The sequence below is a fragment of the Malania oleifera genome, chromosome 11 (genome assembly GCF_029873635.1).
Source record: "Malania oleifera isolate guangnan ecotype guangnan chromosome 11, ASM2987363v1, whole genome shotgun sequence".
NCBI lineage: Eukaryota > Viridiplantae > Streptophyta > Magnoliopsida > Santalales > Ximeniaceae > Malania > Malania oleifera.
Window position 1 is genome coordinate 29,089,711 of NC_080427.1, and position 18,301 is coordinate 29,108,011.

General features: G+C 35.9%; 1 protein-coding gene across 2 annotated transcripts; it reads right to left on the bottom strand.

The window, feature by feature from the left end:
- Positions 1–620: 620 nt before the first annotated feature.
- Positions 621–16,552, bottom strand: LOC131168013 (uncharacterized). 2 transcript variants are annotated; one of them, XM_058127153.1, is made up of 7 exons: positions 16,326–16,552; positions 15,388–15,857; positions 14,587–14,639; positions 14,332–14,396; positions 14,134–14,212; positions 1,609–1,917; positions 621–1,035 (listed from the first exon to the last, which is right to left on the bottom strand). In XM_058127153.1, exons 2-7 carry the CDS (start codon positions 15,822–15,824, stop codon positions 881–883), a joined length of 1,098 nt encoding a protein of 365 aa, XP_057983136.1. In that variant the 5' UTR covers positions 15,825–15,857; positions 16,326–16,552; the 3' UTR covers positions 621–880. The 2 variants fall into 2 exon arrangements, with proteins under 2 accessions (XP_057983136.1, XP_057983137.1); XM_058127154.1 differs by having other exon boundaries at positions 15,388–15,882.
- Between the last annotated feature and the right edge of the window lie 1,749 nt (positions 16,553–18,301).

The window sequence follows — 18,301 nt, forward strand, 5'->3', positions numbered from 1 at the left end:
CCTAACATCCTGACTGAAGCCTCCAAAATAAAAATAAGAGGATTGAAATTAAAGAAGTGTTTGAAAGTATGAATTTTGGGTCTTGAATTTCAAATTTTGTAGATTTTGTTGAAATTCAATACATTTATCTAAATCTGCATAAATTCAAACACAGCTTAAAATCTAAGGTCCCAAACCCCAGGGTAAGTGAACGCAGTTTGACGAGGGATTTTGTTTGATAGAAGCAAATAAGAAGAAGAAATATTTTTCACTATAATTTTATTAAATATAATTGACGTTTTTTAAAATAAAAATATAAATGTGCAGTAAATTTTTGTGCACTAATTTACTGCATATATTTTCACCTACCTTAATAACAAAACAAGAGCCAGTGGATGTTTTCATAATTTTTTTTCTCATAATTTTTAAAGTTCCTCAGGAATCAATTCTCTGCATAAGATTGTCTGAACACAGAAAGCCTTTCCCTGATCCGGATGCATCTATCAAGCAATTCCTGGAGGCCTAGGAATGGCAAAAGAGTTAGAATGCAGAGTTAATACATAAAATGCCCAAAATCTGAAGGAATAAAAGCGCAACATATCATTTGACCAATCCGAAGAATTTGGGGGTGAAAGCAGACGTGACCACAAAATGGGTAAAGCCTTCCCACTGCAGTACTAAAATTATATTGCCTTGTAATTCAAATACAATATTCAAGCTAATAAAAACCACACGGCATTCACAATTTTCACCACAATCAAATTGAAGCAATTCAGTTCAACACAAACAACTTGGGGCTGCATATATGCCGACCTCCATGACAAACCATTTTTCATAATTTTGTATAATTGTAGACTAGTCTAGAAGGAAAGCCTCTTCATCCATTTTGATCTTTCATTTTTCAGACAGTGCTTAAGTCAACTCGGCTTTTGTGGAGCTGAAAGGCGGGTGTGATCCAGCTACCGCAACTGCATTGGACACCTGACCAATTGAAATAACCCAAGCGAGCTTCGCAATGAGAGCACGAGAGCTTGCCTTCCATTGCACCTTCTTCAACTGGGGGCAACAAAGGGATAAAACTAGTATTAATTGAAATCTCACAATTGCATGAGAATCACCATTACACAAAACTTATGATGCTCCTAATGTTTTAAGGCTTAATCCATTTCAACATGCCATGAAATCTAACCTACACAGGCTAACCTAACCTACGACACCGATGAGGTATTTAAATTTTCTAGGAGGTTCCCAAACTATAATCTCAGCTTTATACTTTCGATTCAAGACCTTAGAACCACTTTAATTCCTCATGAAGATTTGAACCCAAAACCTATAAGGATCCGCACATCTCAGATCACTCAAGCAAGCCAGAAAGTGCGAAGTTATTATTCATACGTTCTAGTAATGGAGATTAGCAATGGACATTGAAATAAATTAGAAAGTTCACAAGTGCCTGAAAGTGCTTAAAAGTCTAGGGGGAACATTGAAACTTGGCCAAAGATTTGGGGTGAAAGTCTATTTTGCCCATTACCTCTCTCTGTTAGAAAATGATTTAGTCTTTTTATGCTTCTCTATTCAAGAATAACTAAGCATATCAATACTTCAAGAAAAGCTGGATAATATCTATACCTGCTGTCATCCATCGCAGAGGCAAAACAAAGATTGATGAGCACTCAGACTCACTAGACCTGTTGAAGGGATTCCCACTTTTCCACTTGTGCCATTCGAAGGATGTCTCACCCTCACCTGGAATGTGATCCACAACATTTTCTTGCAATGCAACAACTCTTCTGCATTTCTTGCAGCGGTAGGCAGTAGTTGTATTGATTCCTCCATTTGATGATGCTTCAACCACAGAAGATCCAATTTCTGTCTGCAACCCAGGATCTGCCCCAAATTTAGACCTATCTATTCTCTCACCACGGTGATAAGAGTCACCTGAATACAGAAAATGCAACTATTTCTTTAAAAAAAGGCTAAACTTCCAAAATGCCAACTCCTCACTGCTTATCCTTAAAAATATACACCGAAATACCAAATATTAGGGCAAAAACAATTGATGGCAAAAAGGTTCAGGCATACAAACTAATCAAAATATATGGAGGAAAGAAATTTAATGCCTTGCTACAACACTAACCATATGAAAATCAAACTCTGTTGCTAAGCCACATCATTCTAGCTTTGGTCTTTGAAACTAATATACATTCAAAAGGCCAAACATATAACACACACAAGCATGAAAATACCATATTAAACACTTACCCTATACGTTTGGATCCTTTGGATTTGGATTTGTATTGGATTTGAAAAAGATGTAATACAAAGCTGTACTGAATTTATCCAAATCCACCCAAATCCAAATCCAAGGTCTGAAATCCACGCTCCCAAAAGTAACAATAGTGTCTTGTGGAAATAAATTTTATGCCTTGGACTGGGATTACTATCTCACAAGAACATTTTTGTTTGGTTCTGCCACCTAGAGTTGGGAATATAACATTACAATATATTTAGCATAACATGGGTATCTTAGTGTTATTTCAGTAAGATTACCAGAATACCTTAACCTGTTAAGGTAGTACCTACATTCTTGCAAACATGTGTATGTGTAATGATAGAATGTACATATGGGGCCGTGTGTGTGTCTGATGATAACAATAGTAATATCCTTTAATTACATTTTTAATAAAAATACTCATAATAAAGAAAATAAATCAAAACACTAAATAATAATTAAACTTTTATGACAATCAAGATAATGAAACAAAAGAAATAGTAACAATAATATTTTTAATAATAATATTCTTTTGCTTTTTCTTCCTACTATTAGTAATTAATAACTTTAACAGTACTTTTTACAACAACAACAACAACAACAATAATAGTAATTTGTCCAAGAGGAATAAATAGTAGGGATATTTGTTTGTCCCATGAATTTAGATTCCCATGTAGATCTAAGATTTCTTAAGGGAGAGGTGGGTATTGAATACCCACATTTTGAGGCCATTTTGTACACTCAGGAAATCCAAGATACCTACCTATCAGGTAGAGTTTCCATAGTTTCCAAACATGGGCTGATGGGCATATAAATATTCCAAGGACCACATTCCCAGAATCCTCCTGAAGGTCAACCCAACCAAGGTGCCCCCAAAGTGATTACAAGAAGCTTCTTTATTTAGTACATATGAAGAGAATCAACAAAAACTGTAACCAACACATTCCAACCCTCCCATAATAAAAAACACATTTTCTTCTCTCTTGGAGTTAGGATAGGGGGAAGTTATCAATAATTTTCTACCATGTGATGCACAAGCTTTATATTTTTTCAGTATAATTCAACTAAACAAAATAACTTTGAATTTGATGCTTATTTAAATAAACAAGAACATAGTCATTGAAAATGTAATTTTCTAGTTAATATTGTTTTGTACTAGGTAGTCAGCTCAAAAAGAAGTTTGCTTTAAATGCTATCACTTGCCATTACATTCTCAATACAGTGAGAAATGTAAATGTAACCAATTTGAATATCCAAATACCCATCCCTGCAACACATAAACACCCCCCCCCCCCAAAAAAAAAAAATAAATAAAAGATTTTCTTCTATCATCTACTCCGCCTATCTATATGTCATGAGTACTGGCATAAATCATGAAAGCTGCCCCATAATTTCTACTTTTGACAGCCTGAACTGCTTGACCAATGCCTCATAGCTCACACACACACACACACACACAGAGATGCATGCTTGATCCAACATTAATGCCATGAGTTAATTTAAACCCCAGAAAGAAATGAAGGTGCATAACACACAGACCGTTGATGAATGCATCTAAGTTGAAGAAAGAAGATCAAAACATCAGTCTCTATCTAGAGGACAATTGTTCTCCACGTAAATTTTCTCTTCTTTCCTTTTTTAATAAATTATTTGTAATAAATTTAAAAAGATACAAACAATATATATCAGTCTCTGCATAAGTACCATGCTGGACAACGTCAAATAGCAATAATTACATGAAATTTCTGGAATTTTATATACGATTAAGCTAAAATTGGCCATCATCATTGCCAACTTTAAACTAAACAAGGCTAGTTGGATGGCCGCTACTCCATCAAAATCCAACTATAGTAAGTGTTCAATTACCACTTCACCTAAAAGCTTAAGCTATTAGGTTATAGGCCTACAACATACATTAAACCTAAACACTACCATGCACATGCAGCCTGATTGCATTTGGAGGGATGAACAAACATAAATAACATCCATTACAGGGAATAAGACAATAAACGCAGGAAATAGGTCTAGAACCCAGGACCTCCTAGGCATCCCTGGCTCTGATGCCATGTTAGATTACCAATTTACCTAAAATCTTAAGCTATTAGGTTGTGTGCCAGTAACATATATCAAGCTCTAAAAATAAGAAACTTCAAATTTTTATCTCACTAGTTCAAGAAATTTCAAATTTCATCTCACTGCCTTTTTGTCCACGATCACTTCCAGATCAATCAATAATCTGAAGCAAAATTCTCATAATCAGATCCATGCATAGTCATAAAAATTAGGTGCTTTGTATGCATCGATATATATCATGTTGCTTGGCACTACTATATCAGAATTCTTGAGGTTGAAGTTTCCCATATCTAGTTTACTTTATACCGTTTCTTATGTATGATGGTGTTGAGAAATTTCAAAGGGTTCTTTGCTCAAAATCTTAAATATTTTGGAACCAGAGATCAACACATCTAAGAGTAGTGTAGCTAGAATTATGGTTCATCATAAGTCACATGTTTATGCCCTTAGCTTGGTGATAATTTTTCCTTGGCCTTTGTCTTATTTGGGTATTCCTTTATGCTACAGTCAGTTCATGGAATGTGAATAGAATGTAATAAATGGGGAATGTACTAAAATTTTATTGGGATGTAATAGTTCAGAAAAAAAAAAAGTAATTAACACAGAAGTTTGTGTTATTCCATCCAACACAGACTAAGATAGGAATGGATATTTCCATGGTGAAACTTAGGGATAGCCATTTCCTCTCCATTCCATGTTATAGATTGAAATTTTTTTTTGCATTGCCAGTTGCTTTATGAACACAGCGTATTTGCTTTTTGTGAGCTATCAAAATCCTTATATTATGACCATTCTATTGCTAAAAATTAACATTTCCTTAATCAAACGTAACCTTAGTGGCCAATTCTAGATTTGAGACTTCTTGGAAGCTGTTGGCTAAGTGGGGTGGGTAGGAGGTTAGAGGATTGGAAAAGGATTTGCATGTCCTTGGGCTGTATTACTTTCTTTATGTTTCCCTTCTGAACTTTTATGTCTTTTCAGAATCCCTAAATTCTAGATTTGATACTTCTTGGAAGCTGTTGGTTAAGAGGGGTGGGTAGGAGGTTAGAGGATTGGAAGAGGATTTGCATGTCCTTGGGCTGTATTACTTTCTTTATGTTTCCCTAATGAATTTTTGTCTCTTTTCAGAAGCCCTATAACTGATTTATTGGAGCATAGTAGTGAAAGGTGCAAGGCACATTAACGTGCATAGGACCTGGAGCCTACGCATGAGTAAAGGTTTGTGAGATGCACATTAAAATTGTCTACAAACTGTAATATATAATGGATTCTTGATTTATAATACAATAGTAATAATATCTGAATTTTAAAATATCCGGTATTCAATACTAAGACATACATGAATACTGTACTGCAAATTTTGAATAAATTGCAATGGTCATGCCACGATTTCCATAAAACAGAAGCAGATACAAGCAGCAGGGAATTAAAAAATAAAAATAAAATGGAAAAGCAGCAGCAGAGCAGCTCTGAATACCAAGAAAAAGATATGCTTCCACAGAAAAAAAACAGAACACCGGGGGGGGGAGGGGGGGGGGGGGGAGGGGAGGTGGGGCGCATCAGTAAAGGGGGCTCAGAGGCCCAGAGCAGCTCTGGCTGAGAGCAGCAGAGCAATCCAGAAGAAGAAGAAGAAGAAGAATAAAGAGGACTGAGAGCAGCAGGGAAAAGAATTTGGGAAAACAGAGCAGAAAGTCCAAGAAAAAAAAAAGAAAAAATGGTGACCAAGAGCAGCAGAGCAGTCCAGAAGAAAAAAGGAATAAATAAGAAGGAAAGAAGACTGAGAGCAGCAGAGCAAAAATTTCAGGAAGGAGCAAAAATTCCAAAAAAATATAAAGACAGCAGAAGGAAGAGAGGGGGAAAAATATTTAAATGGGGGTTGCATATCTAAGTTATTAACAAAGAGTAGCACAACAGGCTAGAAGAGAAAATAGAAGGGAGAAAAATGGTATAAGGTAAACATGCATGAGGAGCACCCTCTCATACCTCTCGAAAGTTGGACTCTCCTGGACCTCTATGAGGTGCAAGCTTCATCACTCCATTGCACCTCATGCCTAGGTGTGCCTTTGACGAAAAATGTATTGAAGAAGATAATGTGAGAAATCTTATAGTATAGATGATAGAAAGATCATCCTGTTAGTTGGGATCAATTTACCTAGAATTTGTACATTCCAGTTCATGGAACGAGAACAGGATTGTGTTACGGCACATGCTCTAAATTGTGAAATGTTAGCATTATAGTTATATAGATATATTGGTGAAAAATATGTAATGGCACTCACATATTCTGAGAGGATGTTGAGGCGTTTTAAAATCTAGAATATATCTTCATTGTGAAAATAGATTAATAAGAACTGAAAAATGAATTATAATGCAATACTTCTCCATTTTAACTAATAAAAAATACGTTTTTAGGAAATATTGAATTAGAACTTTGGGTCATTAGATTTAGAATTTCTGAACAAAAATGTAACACATTTCAGAACATTTAAATGATTAGTGTTTTGCTAGGTTATTAGCATTTTCTGGTAATTATGGTTAGTTGTAGACCTAAATCAAAGGGGATCAGGAACTTGGGATTTAGTGTCTAAAAACATTTCTCTAATGGTCTAATGGCTATGGAGGTTTTCCTTAAAAATAAGCTCCTTTTGGCACAATGTTTATCAAAAGTAACTATGTCAATCATCATAACGGGTAGGATGTCAGAGGTGGTGGGCATACTTCTTATGCAAGCCCTTGGAAATACTTCCAAGTCTCCCATTTGTTTTTGCTACTTGTACCAAGCTTGATAATGGCTTCGTTACTCATTTCTGGGAGAGTAAGAAGACCTGAGGCTGGATGACACTTATTTTGCAGCTTTCAACCCTTGCTTTTGGACTCTCTTCCATACCTAATGCTAGGATCACTTCTTTTTTCCTACAAAAAGGGGCATCGTTTATGAATTTCCATTATTTCAGAACCTTAAAGAAGGAGATGTTGATGAGTTGATCGAGCTATTGGGACTTGTGGATTCCTTCACCCCTCATTCGAGGTGTGATTCTTGCACTTGACTTGAGGAGAGTTTTGGTTTTCTATGTTTCAAATCCCTTCTCCTCAAATTATGTAAGTCTTGGTAATCTTAACCTTTTCTAATAGAGAATGTAATTTGGAATGCTAAGATCCCTTCTAAGATCAGGATATTTACTCAGACTTTGGTTCTCATATTTAATGATTTATTGCAGGTAAGGTGAGGTACTAAGGCAATGATGCATTTGGAGTCTAAATATCTAATAAGACAATTTTGTTTGCATCCTTTTCTACATTATGAGGTGGATAGGTAGCTATCCCAAATACTCGATTTCAATTCAAAACATTCAACTCTGAAACAAAATTTCTTACAATCACACGCTTACATGCCTAACATTCTGGTGAACCAAGGAAATAAAATTAAGAAACCTAAACACTAGTAGGATATTTCTTCCTTAATAAATAAAACCAAGAATTATCCCACGATTCATCAAGAAATCAACCCATCCAATCCAAAAAGGATTTTTTTGGATTGGATGCGAATGAATGAAGAAATACTAGCAACGTGCGACTTGAAGGACATGATCGGTTGTGGATTCTTCTATCCACCATTTTCTGTTAATGGAAGTGTTCTTGACTCGATATCATTTATTCACTGGAGTCAATACTACCAAATCCAATTCAATTGTTTACGCAATTAGTGAATTTTCAAGTTCAACCACCCCTTTCTACCGAACTGAAACCATATGTCGATGTTTTTAGTAAACCAAAGCCATCATTTAATAGCTATTTTGTTTCAATTTCTTCTAATTCTTTTCCGTGTTTCAGAATACGATTAACCAACATGTTAACTAATTGATTATGATAAATACGTCATCAATTATTTTCAACAATCCATTAATTTTTACTAAAGATTTTATGTGTGTGTGTGTGTAATGGGAAAAAAAGAAGAGATTCATTAAGAAGAAAAAGAGTATTCAAATAGGAGAATTAGCAATCCTCCTATGAAGTGAGGAAAACAAAAAAATAGAAAAAAATGAAAATAGCCATGTCCGCCAAACAACTATATATCTGGGGGGAAAAAACTCCTTTCAAGCAACCAGCTGGAAAAGACCAAAGTCAGGTCAAATAATGAATCCTATCCCACAGCAAAGAACACATCAACCTTATCTTTGTAAATATGTGCACTTACGTTTCAACCAAATTCCCTACAACTATAGAAAACCACACATCTCCACAATGCTAAGGCATCTGACTCTTCCTAAAACCTAAAAAACAAATAACCAACAAATCTTCCACCGACTTCAGACAAGCTCAATTCTCTCCAAACAAACCAAACAACTTATTCCAAATTTTCCATGTGAAAGAACAAGGCAAAAAAAAGAGAAATTGTTTCTATCAAAGCATAAAGAACTCACTTTGGAGATAAACCCTTCAAGAAAAAAAATTAAAATAAATATTAAAAATACTTCCTTCAAGCAACCAGCTGGAAAAGACCAAAGTGAGGCCAAAGAATGAATCCTATCCCACAGCAAAGAACACATCTCGCGTTCCAACCAAATTCCCTACAACCGTAGAAACCCACACATCTCCACAAAGCTAAGGCATCTTACTCAGTTACTCTTCCTAAAACCTAAAAAGGAAATAACCAACAAATCTTCCACAAACTTCAACAAGCTCAATTCTCTCCAAACAACCCAAACAACTTATTCCAAATTCCCCATGTGAAAGAACAATGCAAAAAAAGAGAAATCGTTTCAATCAAAGCATAAAGAACACAACTCGGAAATAAAACCTTCAAAGGCCTCCTACTTTGCAGCAGATTGTTGTTCTTGTATTAAGGTTGATAATGGCATCGCTACTCATTTCTGGGAGAGTGGGAGGACCTGAGGCTGGATGACACTTATTTTGCAGCTTTCAACCCTTGCTTTTGGACTCTTTTCCATACCTTATGCTAGGATCACTTCTTTTTTCCTACAAAAAGGGGCATCGTTTAAGAATTTCCATTATTTCAGAACCTTAAAGAAGGAGATGTTGATGAGTTGATCGAGTTATTGGGACTTGTGGATTCCTTCACCCCTCATTCAAGGTGTGATTCTTGCACTTGACTTGAGGAGAGTTTTGGTTTTCTATGTTTCAAATCCCTTCTCCTCAAATTATATAAGTCTTGTTACTCTTTAACTTTTTCTGATAGATTAGTAATTTGGAATGCTAAGATCCCTTCTAAGATCAGGATATTTACTCGGACTTTGGTCCTCATATTAATGATTTATTGCAAGTAAGGTGAGGTAATAAGGCAATGATGCATTTTGGAGTCTAAATATCTAGTAAGACAATTTTGCATCCTTTTCTACATTATGAGGTAGATAGGTAGCTAACCCAAATACTCGATTTCAATTCATAATATTCAACTCTGAAATGAAACTTCTTAAAATCACACACTTATATGCCTAACATTCTGGTGAACCAAGCAAATAAAATTAAGAAACCTAAACACTAGTAGGACATTTCTTCCTCAATAAATAAAACCAAGAATCTATTTGATTATTACCTAATATAATACTATTATAAAATGCTTTGAGAATAAGAAAATTCTGGAGATGCGTGAGTGTGTGTGTGTGTGTAATGGGAAAAAAAAGAGATTCATTAAAGGAGAAAGAGTATTCAAATAGGAGAATTAGCAATCCTCCTATGAAGTGAAGAAAACAAAAAGAAAAAAAAAAGAGAAAACAATGAAAATAGCCATGTCTGCCAAACAACTGTATATCTGGGGGGAAAAAAACTCCCTTCAAGCAACCAGCTGGAAAAGACCAAAGTGAGGCCAAATACTGAATCCTATCCCACAGCAAAGAACACATCAACCTTTTCTTTGAAAATATGTACACTTACTTTTCAACCAAATTCCCTACAACTATAGAAAACCACACATCCCCACAATGCTAATGCATCTTACTCTTCCTAAAACCTAAACAAAATAACCAACAAATCTTCCATTGACTTCAGACAAGCTCAATTCTCTCCAAACAAACCAAACAACTTATTCCAAAGTCTCCCATGTGAAAGGACAACGCAAAAAAAAAAAGAAATTTTTTCTATCAAAGCATAAAGAACTCACTTTGGAGATACACCCTTCAAGAAAAAAAAATTTAAATAAATAATAAAAATATTTCCTTCAAGAAACCAGCTGGAAAATACCAAAGTGGGGCCAAATAATGAATCCTATCCCACAGCAGCAAAGAACACGTCTCGCATTCCAACCAAATTCCCTACAACTCTAGAAAACCACACATCTCCACAAAGCTAAGGCATCTTACTATCCCTAAAACCTAAAAAGGAAATAACCAACAAATCTTCGACCGACTTCAAACAAGCTCAATTCTCTCCAAACAAACCAAACAACTTATTCCAAATTCTCCATGTGAAAGGACAATGCAAAAAAAAAGAGAAATTGTTTCTATCAAAGCATAAAGAACACACTTTGGAGATAAAACCTTCAATGGCCTCCTACTTTGCAGCAGATTCTTGGTGTTCTCTATTAAGAACAACCAAACAAATAAAAACCTTAATTTTTAAAGGTAACTTTGGACTCCAAATACTTTGATGGAGTGGAAAAGAAATCTGAGCTCTAATCCAATAATTAAAAAAAAAATTTACAAGAATAAACTCTTGAAGATTCTAAAATGCATGACCAAACAATCCTCCAATAGCAAAGAAGCCTTGAGGAGAGCTCCTCGAATCCGCTCTTGTTAAGAGATATACCACAATGAAAGTCCCAAGAGGAACTAACCATCAGAGATCAAAAAGAAAGGAAGGAAATCATTATGCACCAATGACAAATGTTTACAAGATTGCCGAAAATTTTAAATAGTGCCTAGTGTCATGAATTTGGGTCATATGCCTGGAAGCTCACAGTGCGCTGTTCTCTGGTTGGGAAAAATTAGAACTTGAATTCAAAATACTTAAAGGATGACAAACCGAAGAACCAAGCAAACTTGTAGCGGAGAAACATAATCCACAGGCTTCAAAGATAAATATATGATTGTAAGTGAGCAGAATATTGAATAGAAATTTATCAGGAATAATTGAGTTCCAACTACACAATCTCGCTCACGTATTTAGCCTTGAATTCATTAGATTTACCTCCAAGGATTAGTTAGTCTTTGCAATTTCCACTTTTAGTGGCGTCTTTGGCTTAGATGTCAGCTTTGGCACATCCCTTATATGCCCTCAAATTCTGTTGCCAATGCATTTGGTTGCAACTCTAATTTTGACACCGGCTCACTAAAAATCTCCACAAACATTTCCCCCTCTGCTCCAAAAATAATTTTTCTTGGTCAAACCCATCATAAGCATTAAAAATATCCGGCTTATTGCTTAGTCCAGTAGCTGGAAATTTTCTTGGTTGCAACTATAGCAAACCAGTGGTATCATGGTGCACTCTCAACTCCCTCTTCTATCAACACATACAAGTGAGCAATTATTTGTGTCAGTTTATTCTTTATATCCACGACTTACAAAATTCTGCAATCGCCCGTCTGCGCTATTGTGCATTCTAATTATTCTACATGTGAAGGTTATGGATCTCTCTCAAGACCTTCAATTCAGGCGCCTTGCACTCAATGGGCTCGAACTATCCCTTGATAACCACAGGGTTTTTGTTTTTTCTACTAGCTCTGACATCAGAGGTGATATATAGGAGTGAAAGCTGGATTGGCCCAGTTTGGGCCTATCTCATGGTGGGTTTAGGTTAGGAAGTGGGTCAATAAAAGTCTGGGCTTAGACATATTTGGGCACAGGCTGCATTATATGTGTTTTTTTCAAAAAGTGTTGATTTAGGATTTAAACAGGAAGGGCCAAATTAAGCTTGAGTCAACGGGTTTAAAGATTTGAGTTATTGATCGGGTCAGATTAGATTTGGGTTAAGGTAAAGGGGGGATAATAAGTGTTAATAGCTTGATATAAATTGTTGGTTGACCTGAACATAAGCATTAAGAATATCAGGCTTATTGCTTAGTTCGGTAGCTGGAAATTTCATGGTTGCAACCATAGTGGAGCCAGTGGTATCATGGTGCACTCTCAACTCCCTCTTCTATCAACGCATTCAAGCAAGCAATTATTTGTGTCAGTTCACTGTTTATAACCATGACTTCCTAACAAAATTCTGCAATCTCTTTTCTGTGCTATTGCGCATTCTGATTATTCTACTTGTGAAGGTTACGGATCTCTCTCAAGACCATCAATTCAGGCACCTTGCACTCAACGGGCTTGAACTATCCCTTGACAACCACAGGGTTTTTGTTTTTTCTACTGGCTCTAACATGAGAGGTGATATATAGGAGGGAAAGCTGGGTTGGCACAGCTTGGGCCTATCTCATGGTGGGTTTACGTTAGGAAGAAGTGGGTCAATAAAAGTTAGGCTTAGACATATTTGGACATGGGCTGCATTAAATGTCTTTTAAAAAAGTGTTGATTTGGGATTTAAACAAGAAGGGCCAACTTAAGCACGATTGAATCAACAGGCTTAAAGATTTGAGTTATTGGTCGGGTCAGATTAGATTTGGGTTGGGGTTAAGGGTGGATAATTAGCGTTAATAGTGTGATATGCATTGTTAGCCCACAACCTAACAACTTAAGATTTTGGGTAAAGTGGTAATCTAACATGGTATCATAAGTGGTTTCCACGAAATTTTGGGTTCTAGTCTTGTTGCCTACGTTTATTGTGTGGTGTTCAAAAAATTCTTGCAGTCCCTACAATGGGTGTTATCTATCGTGTGTTTATTTCTACATGTGCTGTCAGGCTACAAGTGCGAGGGAGTCTTAAAACTTGGTTTACATTGTTAGCCCACAATTTAACAGCTTAAGCTTTTAGGTAAAGTGATAATCTAACAAGAAGTTTGGAGTAAATGATCAGTTCACTGTTACAGTTAAGGGGGAAGTGTGCTGCTAACAATCTGCAACCACTTCAAGCTGCAGTGAGCAGAGGGTTGCCATGGGCTTGTTGGTCAAGAAGGTGACAACGAAGAAGGCTCTACCTTTGGTAGAGCTGGGCCAGGGCAAGGTTTGGGAATGGGGTGAGGAAGCAGCCAACACAATCTCTTAAGGGATCAGATGTCAGCATCTGGAAAATAGAAAAATTATTGAAAATAATGAAATAACAAGATTTTCAAAACATCTTACAAATGCCAAATGTGACATTAAAGCCTTAGGCCTTTAAGCTCACAATGCATGAGTCACCCAACAAAAGTACGATTAATTCATGTATGTGAAGTTTGGGATTTGAAAGAAACAAGAAAGGTAGAGTTGTGCCTCACATGCGAATTGAAAGTAGTACTAGGATTTCAAAAAGAAGGAAATGCCTTCCCATTAATCATGGGTATAGTTGCTTTTTTGGCTTCCCCCATGGGCATTAGCCTTGCAAGTTTTTCAGGAGATTTCTTTGTCTGATTTGCAAAGGAATTGAAGGGCCCTTTTGTAGTTATTCTTCAATTTTTTATCATTTTTTCTTTTGTCGGAGGAGGCACTATTATTCAACTCTTGCATTTATTCAATCTCTTTTATTAAATAATTTATTTTTAATAATAATAATAATAATAATAATAAAACAATCTCAAAATTCTTCTTTAAGAGCTCTTTTGTCCACAGACCATTGTGATCCAAAAAGGATCAAGAACAACAATATTTTTACAAAATCAACTAATCAAGTGAGAACTTCAATATGTATATAAAACTAACTAGACTACAAGTCCTCATGATCTTAATAGCTGATAGAATATACAGGAAAGGGGGAAGGCATTGAGAAAATGTACCTAACAATTTCAGGTGAAATCGTCTGTATATTGGGCTACCACGATCAACCTTAAAACCCATATCCTCAAACATTTGTAACTGCAATGGAAGAAGAAGAAAAGATAAAGGTTCCATGAAGGGCAAGACAGTAATTCTGTACAATTATTCTCCAGTGCTGCCTTATATTTCCCCAAATGATCTATGATTGCTTGTATTACCTGCTCCAAAAATCCATCATTGGGGCAAACAAACTCACAGCTTTGCCGTAAGGAATTCAGTGCATCTGCAAAAATGTGTGAAAGAATAAAGAAAAAAGGAAATGATATGAATAAAAATGAAAATGAATGCCCAACGGTTTGATCTCATAACACAAGATCCATCCAAGCTCTCAAAAAATGAAAAACAAAATCCAACAGACATATACCAATCTGCAGACCCACAGTAATCCAAACAAACAAAGGATTTGTTCAGACCTTCTAGAGATAGTTGTTCGGTTCTCATCAGATATGCTGTAATGACAGCTGCACTGCAACGAACACAGGCAAAGCAGGGCGTAAGCCCTTAGGACTTAAGTAGAAAAGTGACAAAGCTATTACAACATAGCCTGCTCTGGACAATTTCCAAACATATATCGAGACATTCACATAAGAACAAACAGTTCTTGCTAATTTCCTACAGCGTGCAGGGATTAAAACATTCAATACAAAAAATAAAAAATCTATAGAAGTATAACAACAGAATTCTCACTTGCCATAAGAAGCGGCAACTTTGCGGGGATAATATAAGTAGCAATATAAGCCAATTCAAAGCAATTTGAACAAAGAAAGCAGATGCAGTTTGCATGCTCATCAGTCATTGATGATAAAATGTGCCTACTATAGGCTGCCTCATTCATCTAAAGGATAAAGAATAAGGATCACCGACAATATTTACATCAGCAATTGATGGTGAAGAAACTCAATTTTTGACGACATCAACATGAAATTCAGTTTTTAACGATATCAACACCAACACTCTTAAATTACCATATAAAGAAACTCAATTTGGGTTTGTGCTAACAGTGCCATACAAAGCATGTAGAAAATAATCAGTTATGTTAGTATGTCAAAGAAAACTCACAAGTTTAACAAAAATTACTGAAACCAACATCTCAGTCTAAGAAGTAGGAACTCATGCAGTAACTCAACAAAATGCATCAGAACAGAAAATGCAATAGGAAAAAAAAAAAAACTCAAAACCAATATAGATATATAAAATCAGTAGATCAACTGTACCTTCTTGATACACCAGCAAAGCAGTGCACTAAGACAGATCCCTCTTTTCTACTTTCATCGATAAAATCCAAACATACATCCAATGAATCCAACAAATCTTCGCTTTCCATATCTTTAAGTGGCACCGCCATCCTCACCAACTTCAAATCTTTGCCTGCATATTCTAATGAGTAAAGAATCTTCCCTGGTGGCACTGAACCCTTCGAACCCTCTCCAGACTCATCCTCCGATCTTACTGACTCTGACTCACCAACATATTCTTTCCGAATTTCTTTGGCTGGGATGGAAAGACTGCTACGCCATTCAGAGAAAAATGATATTGACACTGAGCTGAGAACAGATAAGATATGTGTGATTTCAGCACTGCCATTCTGCAGAATATCCGCTGCGCCATCAATATTGCCAATGAATAAATTTTCCCGCACCCGATACCGCATGGCAACACAAAAACTAAAGCTCCAGTTGAAAACCTAAATTTACAGTGAACATTTCCAGCTTCAGGATGAACCGAAAAACCAAAATTTTAATATAAATTAGAAATGTTTAACAATCAAAATTTCTACATAAATCCAAATTTCCCTTAAAATGACTGTCTAACGACTCTGATCAGAAATTGCAGGATTGAAATTTTGAATCTTGAATTTCTCATCGTTTCAGATTCAGAAAACAAGATTAAAACAGCCCCACTGAATCCAATACAGCTACTCAGCCTATTTGGTTCAATTTTAGTACTTTCACATCTTGGAAACAAAAACAAAAACTAGAAACAGAACATAAAACGTAAGGTTCAATCTTTTTCCTTTCTGTTCAATTCCTAACTTTTCTCAGAAATCATAACATAATATGATGCATAAGACAAGAAATAGATTTAACATGAAATGAATATTTAAAAAACAAATCAAAAAACACTTTCTTGGAGCCTGAAAAGTGGGATTTACCAGCGAGGAAGGTGCAATTTGCCGGCGACTCCAACTCCCTCCCTCCACCGGCGCTGCTTTTTCGTGCCCCTGACCAGGGCTGGTGACGATGCCTGCTATATATATAGGTGCGGTTGGTTTTGTCCTGCGTGCTGACGTGGAGCCCACAGATCACTTTAGGTTCTTGTGGGAACGCTTGCTGACGTGGGAAGATCAGGGCCGATGATATTGTGATCTGGGGCGTGGCCCGTTCGGCCCCACCGGCTAATCAATCCGATTTGTCCATCAAACAGGGTCCCACAGCATGTGATATTTTTATTTTCTTTGTTCTGTTTTAGACAATACTACGTCAGGGATTTTATGACGCATTCATTAATCTTTATATTTATTTTGCTCTCCCTTTATCACTTTGTGCTTTGAAAATTATTGTAACAAAAAAAATTCATGCAATTATAACACTTTTGTTAGTGATTGAAAAGGCATTAATTTTTTTTATAATAAAGGAAAATGGATATAATCATGGACTTTGTGATGATACGAACTCACGTGGCAAGGGTGGCAAAATGGATCGAAACACGAGTTGATCTATTTATTAAATGGGTTAGGCGGGTTCAAGTCGAGTCGCCCGTCAGGGACCCATTTAAAAATAAAATTGAGTGTTTTTTTTCTATATGAAATGTTTAAAATTTATAAAATAAATAAATTATATTTTTTAAATGAGTGACTCATTTATTAAACGGACGGGTTTTGGTTTATATAGTAGTCATCCGTTAATAAACGGATCGACCCAAACCCAAATTCATTTCACTCCGAGCCGTTTATGATCCGTCCGAACCTGACCCGTTAACCTGTTTTTCCATCCCTAAATATAATGTGTGATTTTTAAGATTTGGTCAAAATATGTATATGTTTTACAACAAAAATAAAAATAAAAATTAAAAATTGTATAAATTATTTTTAAAATTTTTAGTATAAACTAGAGAGCTCTCTAAAAAATTTTAAAATCTCACAAACTTTCTTTTGATATCTAACAAGAAAATGTAGAGTTTCACTGGTATTTAATAAAAAGACCGGCTCAAGGAAAGAACTTAAATATTTTGAAAGTTAAATGTTAGGGGAGATATGTGAAATATTTATTCAAGTGAGATTCGCCTTTTTTGTTTAATTTTAGAAGAGGCCCATACTCCTTTATCAAACTTCAAGAGAGATTATTATATTTTTCCATGTTGACTCAATGAGTCCTTCCCGTTTTAATTATAACAAATCCAATGGTTCTTACCTGTGCACTGAACTATTGAAGCAAGATTATTTTTTGCATGCATTGAGGGTAGGAATACAAGGAAGTCATAAGGAACGCAAAGATCACATCACATATGACATTTGAAGAGCAAAGAGATTAAGGAACAAAAAGAATGAAGATCATTTGCTTATTGTATTTGCATTTATTTATTTTTTAGTTTGTAATATTTAATATGGTTTGTAAGAATGCATCTGCATGCATGATAGGGTTTAAATGCTCAAAAGGTCGTAAACTGACCGTAGGGAACCAAACCTAATCGATCGATGTCAGATTTTTGGACTCAATTTAAAAGCCTAGGCCCTAAATTGACTCTTGGTCCCCAAGCACCTCATGACAAATCTCTTATAACTTAAAAGTTATAACTATGAGAGTAAGGGTGAATTCTAATAAAAATTAGGACCAAAATTGAAGCCTGAAAGGGTTTCGGGCGACCGAATCTTGGTGTTATAAATGCTCGGTCAACCGAACCAGCCTAAAGTCAATTTGTTGACTATGGCTCGGGCAACCGAACTGATTTTGTGCATATTGTCCACGATCAACCGAACTTGTAGTTCAAAATAGGCCTAGGCGACCGAATTGTGAGGTTCGGCAAACCAAACCAGTGGACGAGCAACCGAACCTCAAAAGTTTGGGAAATGGCCTCTATTCGGTCAGCCGACTGTTTCCCACAGTAAACCAAACCTGGAAAACAATTCAA

Excerpts from the sequence above, each read along its gene's own strand:
- LOC131168013 (XM_058127153.1), bottom strand. The coding sequence starts at position 15,824 with ATGCGGTATCGGGTGCGGGAAAATTTATTCATTGGCAATATTGATGGC. Across the intron at positions 14,397-14,586 it reads CGAACAACTATCTCTAGAAG|ATGCACTGAATTCCTTACGG; the intron begins GTCTGAACAAAT and ends ACATTTTTGCAG. Across the intron at positions 1,918-14,133 it reads ATTTCACCTGAAATTGTTAG|GTGACTCTTATCACCGTGGT; the intron begins GTACATTTTCTC and ends TTCTGTATTCAG.